Source organism: Narcine bancroftii, chromosome 10 (genome assembly GCF_036971445.1).
Source record: "Narcine bancroftii isolate sNarBan1 chromosome 10, sNarBan1.hap1, whole genome shotgun sequence".
In the NCBI taxonomy this organism is placed as follows: Eukaryota; Metazoa; Chordata; class Chondrichthyes; order Torpediniformes; family Narcinidae; genus Narcine; species Narcine bancroftii.
Window position 1 is genome coordinate 50,442,345 of NC_091478.1, and position 13,291 is coordinate 50,455,635.

The 13,291-nt window shown below is 46.9% G+C and overlaps 1 protein-coding gene across 2 annotated transcripts in view; it reads left to right on the forward strand.

The window, feature by feature from the left end:
* The window catches only part of LOC138744554 (zinc finger protein 850-like), a 73,598-nt gene extending 70,627 nt beyond the window's left edge, over positions 1 to 2,971 (forward strand). The window contains exon 8 of one of the 2 annotated variants that reach the window (XM_069900916.1): positions 1,275 to 2,971. In XM_069900916.1, coding sequence (XP_069757017.1) covers positions 1,275 to 2,445 — 1,171 coding nt within the window. In that variant the 3' untranslated portion in view covers positions 2,446 to 2,971. Of the gene's footprint in view, positions 1 to 829 lie in introns of both variants that reach the window. The other variant, XM_069900915.1, reaches the window with a different exon arrangement.
* Positions 2,972 to 13,291: the final 10,320 nt, after the last annotated feature.

A 13,291-nucleotide genomic window follows, 5' to 3' on the forward strand; every position in this document is an offset into this window, starting at 1 on the left:
ATGATAGAGTCAAGTATAATTGCAACACTTGGAAAGGTAATAGATTTCAGATTTATGGTCAGAGTACATACAACCCTGAGATTCCTTTTTCCTGCGGGCACAGCAGAATTACCACTAACTGGTAGTGCAAAAATAAACTACACAGCGTGAGGATATCAACCATCAAAATAACTGTGAACAGACAATGAATATAAACAACCTGACTGTGACCAGACTGGCGGCTGGGTTTCTGGAGGTGGGAGGTGTGCAGGGACTTGGGAAGTAGAGTAGATCACCTTCTGTGGAAGAGGAGTGCTCATAACTGGTGTTTGAAGAGGCTCCGTTGAGTGCTCCACTCCTCAGGTCTGTCCAATCCAAGACTCCTTCACCCTTATTCTTTTGTCATCTTAGCTGAGGAGCAGGGTGGGAAAGAGGGTCTTGGTGGTGGGGGAAAGCTTTGATTGATAGTTGTCATGACCATTGGCAGAAGGATGTCATTCAGCGCAGGTTTCATGGAGTCAACTGGCAGGAAGTGGAGCATCAACTGAATGACAGAAATGCAGCTCTTCCTCACCCTGTCAAGACTAACAGGTCAGGTGTTTCACTATTTCCTTTCGGGTCTTATTTATGCCCTACACACATTAGAATTGCCAGTCATTAGATTTCATGTATCCAGAGTCTGCTCATTCCTCCAACCTAACCATATCTGCTTCATTTCCATGATGATCCTATCGTCACAATTCAGGACAATTCCAGGGTTTCTGGTGTTGCTTATTCCAGTTCTCATCATGTAACATTGGCTGCAGAAAAAGTCTTGCTCCCTCTTACTCTAATCATACTCCTTTCACAGGGTTTAGGAGCGAATCATTTCCAGGCAGGAAGTTGCAGACACTCGACTGATATCTGACAGGGTGGTTCAACTCATCAGGACTGAAATACTGTCTGTGGAATCCATGAGCAGAAAATCCCCACACCTGTTCAGTGTGTGGACTCGGCTTCAGCCAAATGGCCAAAATAGAGGATCACCTGACCAGTCTCACCAGAGAGAAGCCATTCCAATGTGACATGTTTGGCGAGTCGGGGCTCTATCCTGACTTGCTGGAGACTCATTGCTCTGTTCCCACTGGAGAGCAGCTATTCATCTGTTCAGAGTGTGGGAAGGGATTCACCAGCTCCGACACCCTAGTGCAACACGAGTGTGTTCAGACTAGGGAGAGGCTATTCATCTGCTCTCACTGTGGGAAGAGCTTTCAAACAGCTCAGGAGCTGAAGGAACACAGGTGTACTCACATAAGAGAGCGGCCTTTCACATGCTGTGAATGTGGGAAGGGCTTCACATTGTCTTCCAATCTGCTGGCACACCAGCGAATTCACACCGGGGAAAAGCCATTCACCTGCTACGAGTGCGGGAAGCGATTTGCCCAGTCCTCGCATCTGCGGCAACACCAGAGAATCCACACCGGTGAGAGGCCTTTCATCTGCTCCCACTGTGGGAAGGGTTTCACCCAATCCTCCAGCTTGCAAACACACCAACATATTCACACTGGCGAGAGGCCATTTACTTGTCCCGAGTGTGGGAAGGGGTTCACTCTGTCCTCCCGCCTGCTAGCACACCAGAGGATTCACAGCGGGGAGAGGCCGTTCATGTGCTCTGAGTGTGGGAAGGGATTCACTCAGTCCTCAGACCTGCGGCAACACCAGAGAATTCACACTGGGGAGAGGCCGTTCACCTGCTCCCAGTGTGGGAAGGGATGCACTCAATCTTCAAACCTGCTGAAACACCAGCGAGTTCACACTGGGGAGAGACCGTACACCTGCTCCCAGTGTGGGAAGAGGTTCACTCGGTCTTCCAGCCTGCTGAAGCACCAGACCCTTCACACTGGGGAGAAACCGTTTGCTTGTTCTGAATGTGGGAAGGAGTTCACTCTGTCCTCGAGCCTGCGGGCACACCAGCGAATTCACAGCGGGGAGAGACCCTTCACCTGCTCAGAGTGCGGCAAGGGCTTCATTCGGTCCTCACAACTGCGGCGACACCAGACGATTCACAGCGGGGAAAGACTGTTCATCTGTTCTGAATGTGGGAAGACTTTCTCCCAGTCGTCCCGCCTGCTCAAACATCAGCGGATGCACAGTGGAGAGAGACCTTTCACCTGTTACCAGTGCGGGAAGGGATTCACTCGGTCCTCACACCTGCAGCAACACCAAACGGTTCACACTGGAGAGAGACCCTTCATCTGCACCGAATGTGGAAAGGGATTCTCTCAATCATCTGGCCTGCTGAAACACCAGCGGCTACACACTGGGAGGAGCTGTTCATCTGTTCTGAGTATTGGAAGGGACTCGTTGGTCCTCCAACCTGCTGAGACACCAGCAAGTTCACACTGGGGACTAGTTCACCCCATCTCCTCCAACCTTTTTCAGGAACAGCAGGTTCCGTCTGATGTTCAGAGCGTGGGAAGTGATTGATAAACCTGTTGCAATGTAATCCAGGATTAATTGATTGAACCCAGGATTAATCTAAGACTGAGATTAATCAGGCTGAAGTGAACAGATATAGTCAAACAATCCTAGCCCAGGCTAGATCATCTGTAGACCAGTTGAGCAGTGACATTTTGTTGCTTTTGCTCAAAACAGATTCCTTGCATACTGTTGTAAATGGAATGAAGTTAGAATTGTCATGTTGTCCAGCAATAAATGTGCAAAATAGCATGTTCAGCTGTATGAACTTTACTTTCCTCTGATATTGTCGATATGGCCTTTGATTGTCAGTAGGTTGTTTATCTTGGTGTTGTGTGGGTGTATAATGGGGGAGTTTCTTTGTAGTGCCCTGCATTTCTTCTGGGACAAGGATCAAGGATCATTGAGTGCTCCAGACTGGTCATCGTTCAAGGGGCATTCTCAACAGACAGAAGGGCGGGAAACTCTTTGCTTTGCCTTTCACTGAATGTTATGCTGAATGTTTTCCTTTTGTTAATAAATTTATTGTGATTAACTTGTGAAGTGCCTGGTCTTGTTTCACGGCCCCCGCCACCCCCCCACCTCGCATATCTGAAACCACCCAGAATCACGACATTTTGGCAAAATCGGCAGTGTTTGGGTACAATGCTTAAGGGGAAAGAGACCTTCCATGTTCCGAGATGGACCAGTGATTTGAACGGCTTTCGACTGCAGGCAGATATGAAGGTAAAGGTTCCATTACTGTCACATTGTCTCACATTTAGAATGTAACATACATGAAAATCTTTAACTTTTGTCTACCCAAGTCAGACTGATAGTTGCCACTTTGTCCAGTGCCTCTCACTGAAACCTACAGTGCCTGGTGTCCCTAGGCAGTCTCCCCACCAAGTTCTGACTAGTCCTGAGCCTGCTTAGCTTCTGAGATCAGACAATCCCCAGCATATTCAGGCGATAAATCTTGTCATATGTTAGCAGAGGTGCAATTTCTGTGCCATTTGAATACCTTGTGGAAAGAATTTTGGTTTCTCCCTGCTTCCCCAAATCCATTCCTTGTCCCCACCCCTTCCCTCATGGGGCAGACATATGGAAAATTAAATTTAGCATGTGAAACAATCGCAATCAGAATTTATTGTCATGAACATGTCATGAGATTCGTTGTTTGCAGCAGGATTACAAGTGCAAAATTGCCATACATTTAAAAAAATAATAAATTCCTGCAAAAGAGAAAGTGAGGTAGTGTCTGTGGTTCATTGTCCATTCCGAATTCTGATGGCAGAGGGGAAGAAGTGGTTTCTGTATCGTTAGGTGTTTATCTTCAGGCTCTAAACCTCCTTCCTGATGGTAGCAATAAGAGGGCATGGCCTGGATGGTGAGAGGCTGCTTTCTTCAGATACTGCCTCTCGTAGATGTCCTTAATGGACTGGTCTAACCAAGTTCACAACTCTCTATAGTTTTCCCCGTCCGGCGCATTGGCACATTCATTCAGTGATTCAACCAGACAGAATGCTCTCCACAGTGCACCTGGAGACATTTGCAAGAGTCTTTGGTGAAACTCTTCCATGAAGTATAGCTGCTGGTGAGCCCTCTTCACGATTGCATCAACACGGAGGCCACAGAGATGCTGGCACCCAGGAATTTGAAGTTCTTAACCCTTACCACTGATGACCCTTCAATGTGGGCTGCTTTGTGTTTTCCTAATTTCCCCCTCCAGAAGTACCCAATCAGTTCCTTGGTTTTGCTAACCTTGAGTGCAAGGTTCCGGTTGCAACATCACTCAACCAGATGATCTAGCTCACTCCTGTAGGCTTGCTCATTGGCATCAGTGATTCTGCTGACAACTGTGGTGTCATTAGCAAATTTGTAGATGGCATTTGAACAGTGATGGGTCAACAGAGAAAAATGCTGCAGAGGAAATATAATATACAGACCGAGACATGTTCTGCTGGAGGAACTGAGCAAGTTGAGCAGCCGCTTTCAGGTGGCCAGAATACCCAACTGTAAAGCTGCCTATTCTACCCCAATGTGGCTGTCGGGTGGCCACCTGAAAGAGGAGAACCCGGTCAGGAGGAGCACTTACCTAACCCTCTTCCTTGTAGGTATATTCTCCGGCTCCGAGAATCCCCTGGTGCACCTGAAAGAAGCAGTGGGACTACAGCCACAGTCCACAGGAGCCGGCGTTCGTTCGGATGCGGCTCTCCTTCAGCCGGCACATTCAGGTGACAGAAAGGCATCTTCTCCGCAGCCACCTGAATGTCCTGGCTGCACTCCCCCAGCCGCGTCTGCTGGCGCATTATCTGCGTCCGAGCACTTGAAAGTGGCTTAAGCTGCTCCAAGTTGGGTGGAGAAAGGAGTGATCCTTGCAAAAGACGGAAAGAGGTAGATCTGGGGTTTAGTGGTGAAGGATGATGTGCTGAATGGAGAGGCTAACGGGATGAAAGGCGAGAAGAACCCTATCCCACTTCTCTAGAAGGAATACTGCCATCTACTCGACTGACCCGAGAAAAGGGTTCTAATTGCAGAAGAAGGCATTCATCCAAAAAGGACATTTCTCTGAAGCACCTCAATAACAGTTTAATGAGTAATCAATGTTCTGTCATTCCCGATCTCTTCAGGAACTGCTAATTTCATCTTGAAGCCTGCGTGTTTCATCTGTCCAAAGCCTGAGTGTCTCACCCATTCAAAGCCTATGTGTCTCAATCATGTTAAAACCAGCTTGTTGCATCAATATCAAACCCACGTGATATCACTGAATTTCCGAAACTGAACTTCAAACTGCCTTCCGAGAATTGAGCCTTGAGCTGTAGTGGCTTTGGGGTGTTCCACACACACCAATATATTCACGCATAGTTAGAGATTAAGTTAGATAGTTGTATATAAATGTAGTTAAGTTTAAATAAGTTAGTTAAATTAGATTAGGTGTTACATAATTGTTGATAAATAATTTAAAATATTATTTTAAACATAACACCATCTGGGCTCATTTTTATCACTGCTGTTGTGTACGTAACACCAGTCTCCTGAGATGAGATAGAAACAGAGAAATCTAAAAGGGAGTGCTGATAGAAATTAGGTGGCACAGTTGGCCTTTACAGCGCCAGTGATCAGGACAGGTGTTCGAATCCCACGCTGTCTGTAAGGAGTTTGTATGTTCTCCCCATATCTGCGTGGGGTTTTCCCCGGGGGCTTCAGTTTCCTCCCACTGTTCAAAACATACTAGATTAATTGTGTGTAAATTGGGCAGTGTGGATTTGTGGGCCAAAATGGCCTGTCCTGTTTGTCTAAATTTAAAAAATGTAAATGAATTTTAGAGCAGGATGGAAAATGTTGATAAAATTGACATGTTCTATATGTGTGCAAGAATCAGCTTCAATGCTGTCAGTGATGTAATGGAAAGAGAGTAGGGAGGTGATTCCAGGGTAGGTTTGGAAGAAACGTACGTAGCCAGCAAAAAAACAGGCATAACCTGGACCCTTTATGTTCACGGCTACACCTATCATTTGAGGAAAATGAGAGGCATCAGAAATTATTACAGGTAATAACGAGTTCTGCTGACAGATATTTTTGGAGGAAAACATCACATTGTTCTGGAAATAAGCAGAGGATGTTAAAGCCTTCCTGATGGGGAATAGAGATGTAGACACTGGATATTCATGGTGAAGACAGACAGATGTGAACAGCGTCTCACATTCCGCCTGGACAGTCTACTGACCAATGGTTTCACCATTGAGCTTTTCAATATCAGGTAATGTTTCCATGCATAGGTGGTGTTGCAATCGTTCAGGAAGAGGAGGTGCAAGACGCTCCTTCCATTTGATACAGGTCACCCTTGGGAAAGGTGCAGTATCTGTTTAACTCCCAATCAGGGTCACGTGACACCATGGATAGTTTTTACAAGCAGGTTCTACAGATTGGATTTATGGTTGTAAAACTAAAAATGCTGGGCAGATGAATCTGATGATCAATGGCCAGGGTTACGAGTCCAGTATCGACACTGCAGCTGAAGAAGGCAAAGTGAAATCACTTCAGTATTTTTCCCTTGTATAATCATGAACTCAACGTCAACTATGGTTTCAACTCAAAAATGGAGCCTTCATCAAAGGAGAACAGGGGAGGCAACAACTACAATTCGGAGGGTCAAAGATCGTGATGGATGGAGAGACATGATCGCCCACGTCGAACGGCAAGGCACCTGAATGATGATGAATGATGCACAGGCTAATAGGGAAGAAGTGATAAATGAATACAGGTGGGAAGAGAAAACCGAGAAATGATGGGGAGAGAGCAGAGGGGTCAGAAGGGTAGGTCTTTGAATGAACAATATAGAACATAGTTCATTATCTGAAATCTGATTGAGTTAGAGTAGCGAGGTCATGTTGAAACTACAAATCTCAGATGAGACCTCACTTAGAATATTGTGTTCTGTTCTGGTCACCTCATTATAGGAAAGATGTGGAATCTATGGAGAAGATGCAGATAAGGTTAGCAGAGCTGGGATTTTTCTCTTTGGGCAAAGAAGGATAAGAAGTAACATAATAGAGGTCTACATTATGAGAGGCTTAGATAAGGTGGGCAGCCAATGCCTTTTTCCCAGGTCAGGAGTAGAAAACACCAGAGGACATCTGTAAAAGGTGAGGGGAGGAAGGTTTAGGTGAGATATCAGGATTATATCAGGCTGCCTGGAATGCCTTGCCAAGGGTGGTTGTGGAAGAGGCTGGTATAAGGATTCAAGAAAAATAGAGGGTTAGGAGGTAGGGTTTAGTATTGTTTTGGTAGGAATATGTGGGTCAGCATTCCCCAGTGAGTTGCAGGGGAATGTTGGGGGTACAAATTAGGATCTCTGGATGGAGAGATGATCATCAAGGGTTCAGAAACCTAGTGGCTTGGCTGGCTGGACTTCCATGGGGCAAAGATTGGGCACCATGTGGCCTCCCTCTTGGAGGAATCAGGATTTCCTGAAGTCAGGGGTAGTCGTGGGGGAGGCCAATAGATGAGGACATCCCTGCTGAGGTGCCAGTGGGATATCATGCTGGATTTGACCAAACAGGGTGCTCAGCAGGACAAGCAGATTGAGTCCCTAAAGTACTATCGTGGCTCACTGTAGGAGGCATTGGATACTGCAGGGGCACACATCAACACCCTAGAGGCCAAATATACTGAGGGCTGCCCGGCGATTGGTCAAAGTGTGGCTGCTGCAGGCAGCCTGCTGATCTGGCTGGCAGGTCAATCCCGTTAAAAAGGCCATTATTATGCACGGAGGAGGGGGTGATGTGGTTGGGGGGGTATGGGAACGTGTGGAAGGATGATGACCCTGATGAAGCTGAGACCCATTGTGCGTGTGTCCCCCCCCTCATGTACTCAAGACCTTGCAAAACCAGCCAGTGCCCATGCAGTCCCGAACCTACCATGAGGGGACCCCTTTCAGTCTTTCCCAATGGGGAGGTGGTCGAGAATGGGGAGAGAGTGAATTGACAGGCCATTACAAGGTCAAAGGGAGACCGAATGCAATAACTACAATCACACATCACTGGATGTACAGGTGAAGTGTTGCTTCACGTGAAAGGCCTGCTTGGGGCCCTGGACTGTGGTGAGGGAGGAGGTGTGGGCACAGGTGTTGCACCTCCTGAGGGCACAGGGGAAGGTGTCGGAGATGCAATGGGTAAGGATGGAAGAGTGCACAAGGGAATTGTGGAGGGAATGTTAAGCCTGGGTAAGAGTGCCTCTGTGATCTGTGGATTGTGTCCTGGGCTAGGGAGTCTGCCTTAAGCAGTGCCTGGTGAAGCTTGCTGCAAGGCCTTAGTGCCTCTGTTAGATTATTTTTTGGTTTATGGGTGGGGGGGGGGGTTTATGTTAAGTCTGGGTAAGGGTGCCTTTATGCTCTCTGGTTGTGTCCTGGCTTAGAGAGTCTGCCTCAAGCAGTGCCTGTTGGTGTTTGCTGCCAGACCTTGAGGCCCCTCTGTGATTAATTTTGGGTTGTTGGGGGTTTAGGATAAGGTGAAGTCTGGGTAGAGTTGCTTCTGTTATTCCTGATTGTGTCCTGGCATTGGGGGGGGTCTGCCTTGGTCAATGCCTGGCAGAGTTACCTGGATGGATTTAGGCCCCATGTGGGATTAATTTTGGGTTATTTGGGGGGGGTTATTATAAGGTTAAGAGTGCCTCTGTGATGTGTGATTGTGCCCTGGGCTGGGGAGTCTGCTTTAAGCAGTGCCTGGTGAAACTTGCTGCAAAACCTTAGTGCCCTAGTTAGATTAATTTTTGGTTATTGGGGGGAGGGGTTATGTTAAGGTTAAGTCTGGGTAAGGGTGCCTTTATGCTCTCTGGTTGTGTCCTGGCTTAGAGAGTCTGCCTCAAGCAGTGCCTGTTGGTGTTTGCTGCCAGGCCTTGAGGCCCATGTGGGATTAATTTTGGGTTGTTGGGGGTTTAGGATAAGGTGAAGTCTGGGTAGGGTTGCCTCTGTTATTCCTGATTGTGTCCTGGCATGGGGGGGGGGGGAAGGGTCCTGCTGGTCAGTGCCTGGCAGAGTTAGCTGGATGAGTTAGCAGAGAGAAGGGAAAATGTGTCTGGTGGTGGGATCCTGCAGTAGGTACTGGAAATTCCGGTTGATAATGTGTTGGATGTGGAGGCTGGTGGGGTGGGTGAGGATGAGGGGATTTTATGTGTGTTGCATCTGGGGCAGATGAGTGAGAAATGGAGGAGATGCGGGTGAGGGGGGCCTTTCACGTGAAGCAACACTTGTACATCCACTACAAGTCCAATGGCACATGACAGAGGATGGAGAGCAGGGGTGGCTCTTTCTTATGATAAGGTGTGGACAGCAGTGGATATTTGCCCCACCTGCCAGCAGATTAAACAGGTGGGTACACCAGGTCACATCCATTGGCCACACAGAAGTCTGGCAAATAAGTCTATCAGCCCTCACCCATGCCAGAATAAAGTGCTTCCTGATGATGGTAGACACTTACTCTCGTGTCCCAGTGGTGGTGCCCTGCAAGAGGGCCGACCAGGACAACATCATCTAAGGACTGAAGTACTTCTTCTCCAGTAATGAAGTCCTGTAGGGGTTCAGTCTGATCAGGGCTCACATTTTACAGGAGTTGGGCAGTGGAGGTTGTTATCTTGAAGCTGCTGCACATGCTCTACCACCCACAGGCATCCAGACTAATTGCAAGGATGAATGGTCTCTTCAAACAAAAACTTGACCACATGGTGAAGGAGTGGCTCAGTGGGCTGCTAGAACCAGTTAAACTCCTGTCCCACTGCACAGTGGGGGTTCCCGTTTTCATGACATCTTGCCACTTCAGACCAACAGGAAACAGACAAGACTGATCTACAGGATCCTGAGGAGTCTGGTTGGGTGTGGGTGCAGCAGCTACAGGGACCACCTAAACAGGGGAAATAATGGTATGCAGACTGGGAGACAAACGATGGGTTGTGTTCCCATGAGTAATTTAGTTGTCGTGCCAACACACATATAGACCCTCCAAACCCACCCTGCAGGCCACTGCACTTAATTTATTTTTCAATATTTTTATTGGATTTTACAGAAATAGTACATAGGTAAACGCCATTCATCAAAAGTAATATATAAAAAGGAATATACAGGGGAAAAAGTTATAATTGATAAATAAGACTTATATATAACCTCAATATGATAACAGTCACACAGGAAAAAAAAGTGGCAAGCACTTAAAAAAAAATTACAGCAACTGAAAAGGTTAAAAGGCCACTACACTTCAAGCTCAGACCACAACAGAAGAGCCCACAGCACCTCCACTCCAGACTGCTGTGCTCTCATCACTGCTTCTGAAGGTCAAGATTCAATTGTCATGTAATAAAAAGTTTCATATTATATGAAATTGGTTTTGTCTGCTGTAAAGCAGACAGATTCGACATCAGCAAAAATTGCCTGAAATACCTCTTAGTCAGAGAAAGAAGCAAAAGACAGATCTCTCCAGTCACCGAGTGTCCATGGATTCACCTCCAGCACTCCCTCAGCCTCTGCAGCCACATAGAGTCCAGTCCAAACCATCGGCAACCCGATCTCCAGATCCAAACCTCCAATACGATTAGGAACCCTTCAGAACCCCTGGCAACCTCTCATATCCTGGTTCCAATCAGTGGTATCACCCTCTCCCCTCATGGACCTCCTCCTGTACCAGACCATAGAGAATCCTTAGATAATGTTTTTTGTACTAATGTTGCTCATAAATTGTCATTCCTGTTTATCACTAAGTGTAAGTGAGATAAATAATGAGCAAAATTTAAATTACAATACCATTTGCACAGCTTAAATGTATTTACATTGTTTCATGAGGTTAAAGTGAAAATTCAGTGAGAAAACAATTGAATTTGAAATAAAATGTTTAAGAATTATATCAAAATTATGTCAATTTTAACATTAAATTTATTATTACATGAGATCATTCTTTTCCTCTAATTACTTCATTCTCAAAAAAGTAATTGATCTAGGTTCACAAATACTAATGACCACAATGTTGTAGCTAAAACACCAGAAAATTTCACAAAAGCAGCAACTATACAAAACAGTAGCAGCAAAGAAAACAACAGCGCGTGCTTGTAGTGCGTGCAGACAAAACCACGTGATTCGAAATGTCGCTGTAATTGGGTAATAATGACAGCTCTGACCAGAGCGCAATAGAAGGTTCAAAAAGTATATGAGCATCGAGTTTTACTCTTGTAGGTACAGTGATCCATGTAAGATAGGCTTGCAAAAAATGTTTTTGTTGTTATAACTAACTAAAGGGATATTTTTATATAAAAAAAAATTCTGCTGAAACACTGCAAAAACATTTTATATGTGGTCATTTTCTTGTCACCCTCCTCTGATGGTGTCACCCAGTGCGATCTCCACCCCCCACCCCCCACCCCCAGTTCCAATACCCCCATCAGCCAATCATCTTGGGTCCAGACCCTGCGGTCACGGGATTTTAAATAAAGCTGCCGTCAGCTCCCCCGCGTTGCGATGGCAGCAAGCATGAGTAGCTTTGTACAATGTAACCTTACGTAATGACGGGGTTGCTCCACTCCCCCCACATAATTTCCCCACACCTTTTTTGGAACCTCTTAATCCGGACAATACTCCCGGTGAGTCCATTAACGGAGCCAGAGCAGGCGAAATGTTGTCCCTATTTCGGTAGACGGAGAAAGCGAGCAGGAACGGCATCCTGGTACCAGACGGTAGCCCTGAAAATGAGGGCGCTATCATGGAAGTCCAGGCACGTCCTGGATGCACGGCTGCCGGGCAGACCCCTGCTTCCCCACGGGACGGCACAACGGCGGGCATCTAGGTTGTTCCTCACAAGATCGGCGGAGCGCCCGGATGGGCGGCCAATGCGCAGGTGGCGCTGCTCAAGGAAGGCCAAAAGCACTTTGAAGAATAGCCTTGCACAGCCCGCTCGCAGACGGTGGTGGACTGGTGCTGATGTTGGTGGCAAAGGTGTACATGCGAATTGGAGAGGCGACTCATGAGAGTCAGTGACCAATAAAAGTTCCTTCCCACCCTGGGGAGCAGTTCCCGCAGCACCCCTCTCCATCGGAAATACAACGACCCGTTCCGGTCGGGGCTGGAGCTGATCGTGTTGTCGTTTCCAGAAACAGTTGTCTTTTCCCCGTGTGTACAATAGGGATCATCCCTTGTTTGTTAGCCTGTATCTGGATTTGCCTCTGTGAACCCTCCGAACCTGACTTTAACCTCACGGAACACGCATAAAACAGGCTATTCCTCCGACCCGCTGAGCTCCCCTGCAAATGCAATGTCTAATCGCTTTTGTGCTTTCCTTGAATCACTCTTCTGGAATCTTCGGGCGTATGGCTCCCTGAGCAGCAAAGCGGAGAGAGGACGGTGTCCTGGCAGAAGTCGAGTGTGGTGGGGAAGAATTGTGGAAGCATAATTGTGCAAACTGGCAGGCCATTAGACATCATACGCAGACGCCACGCCTCCCCGATGAGCCACCTGTATTGAAATTGGCACCGCTTTGCCGGGGGACAGAACCTGCCGGCTCCCTGCAGAGGTTCAACGGGGTATTGGCGGACCTTTCAATCATACGCTTATTTATCCGCCCGCCTCTTGTGGTATTTCCCTTGACGGTTCATTTCCTCGTTGATGAACGCGGACAAGGAGAGTTGGGTAGAGGGAGATGACATTCTCCAGATTATTCCTGAGCCCATAACTCTGCAAATTAGGTGGATAAGGGGATCATGCCGCAGTGAGAGGGCAAAGGATCGGGGAAAGTGAAAGTGCAAGACCGTATTGACGGGATCTTCTGCGAATCCCATTGTCTATAATTCATTTATTGATAAAATCTTCGTTCCTGTTGTTCTGCAGGTGGTCGGTGATATGACTGCGCTCCAAAAGACCCTGTCTCATTGGGTAAAACAGCATCTGAGGGAGTAACATGGTAGATACAGTATTTTGACCTGAAACCTTTAGGCTCGAAATGTCGACCATTCTAACTATGCTGCTTAACCCGCCGAATTCCTCCACCACAAAAGGTGGTAACGATACTCATTTACAGACTCGTATGCTCGTTATTTATTGCTGTATATTTACACAGTATTTGCAGTTTGTTTTCAGTTGACAGTTACTACTCTATAGATTTGCTTAGAGTAAAACACCAAAGTCTGCAGACACCATGAAGTAAAAACACAAAATGCTGGAGAAGCTCAGCAGGTCAAACAGTGTCCTTTATGTAGCAAAGATAAAGATACATAACCAACGTTTCAGGTTTGAACCCTTCATCAAGGTATGACAAAATGTGGACAAAATAGTGGGGGAGGGGTGCAGGGGATGGTTGACAGTCTCATAGGCAGGGAGGTAATGGATGGATAAGGGAGGGAG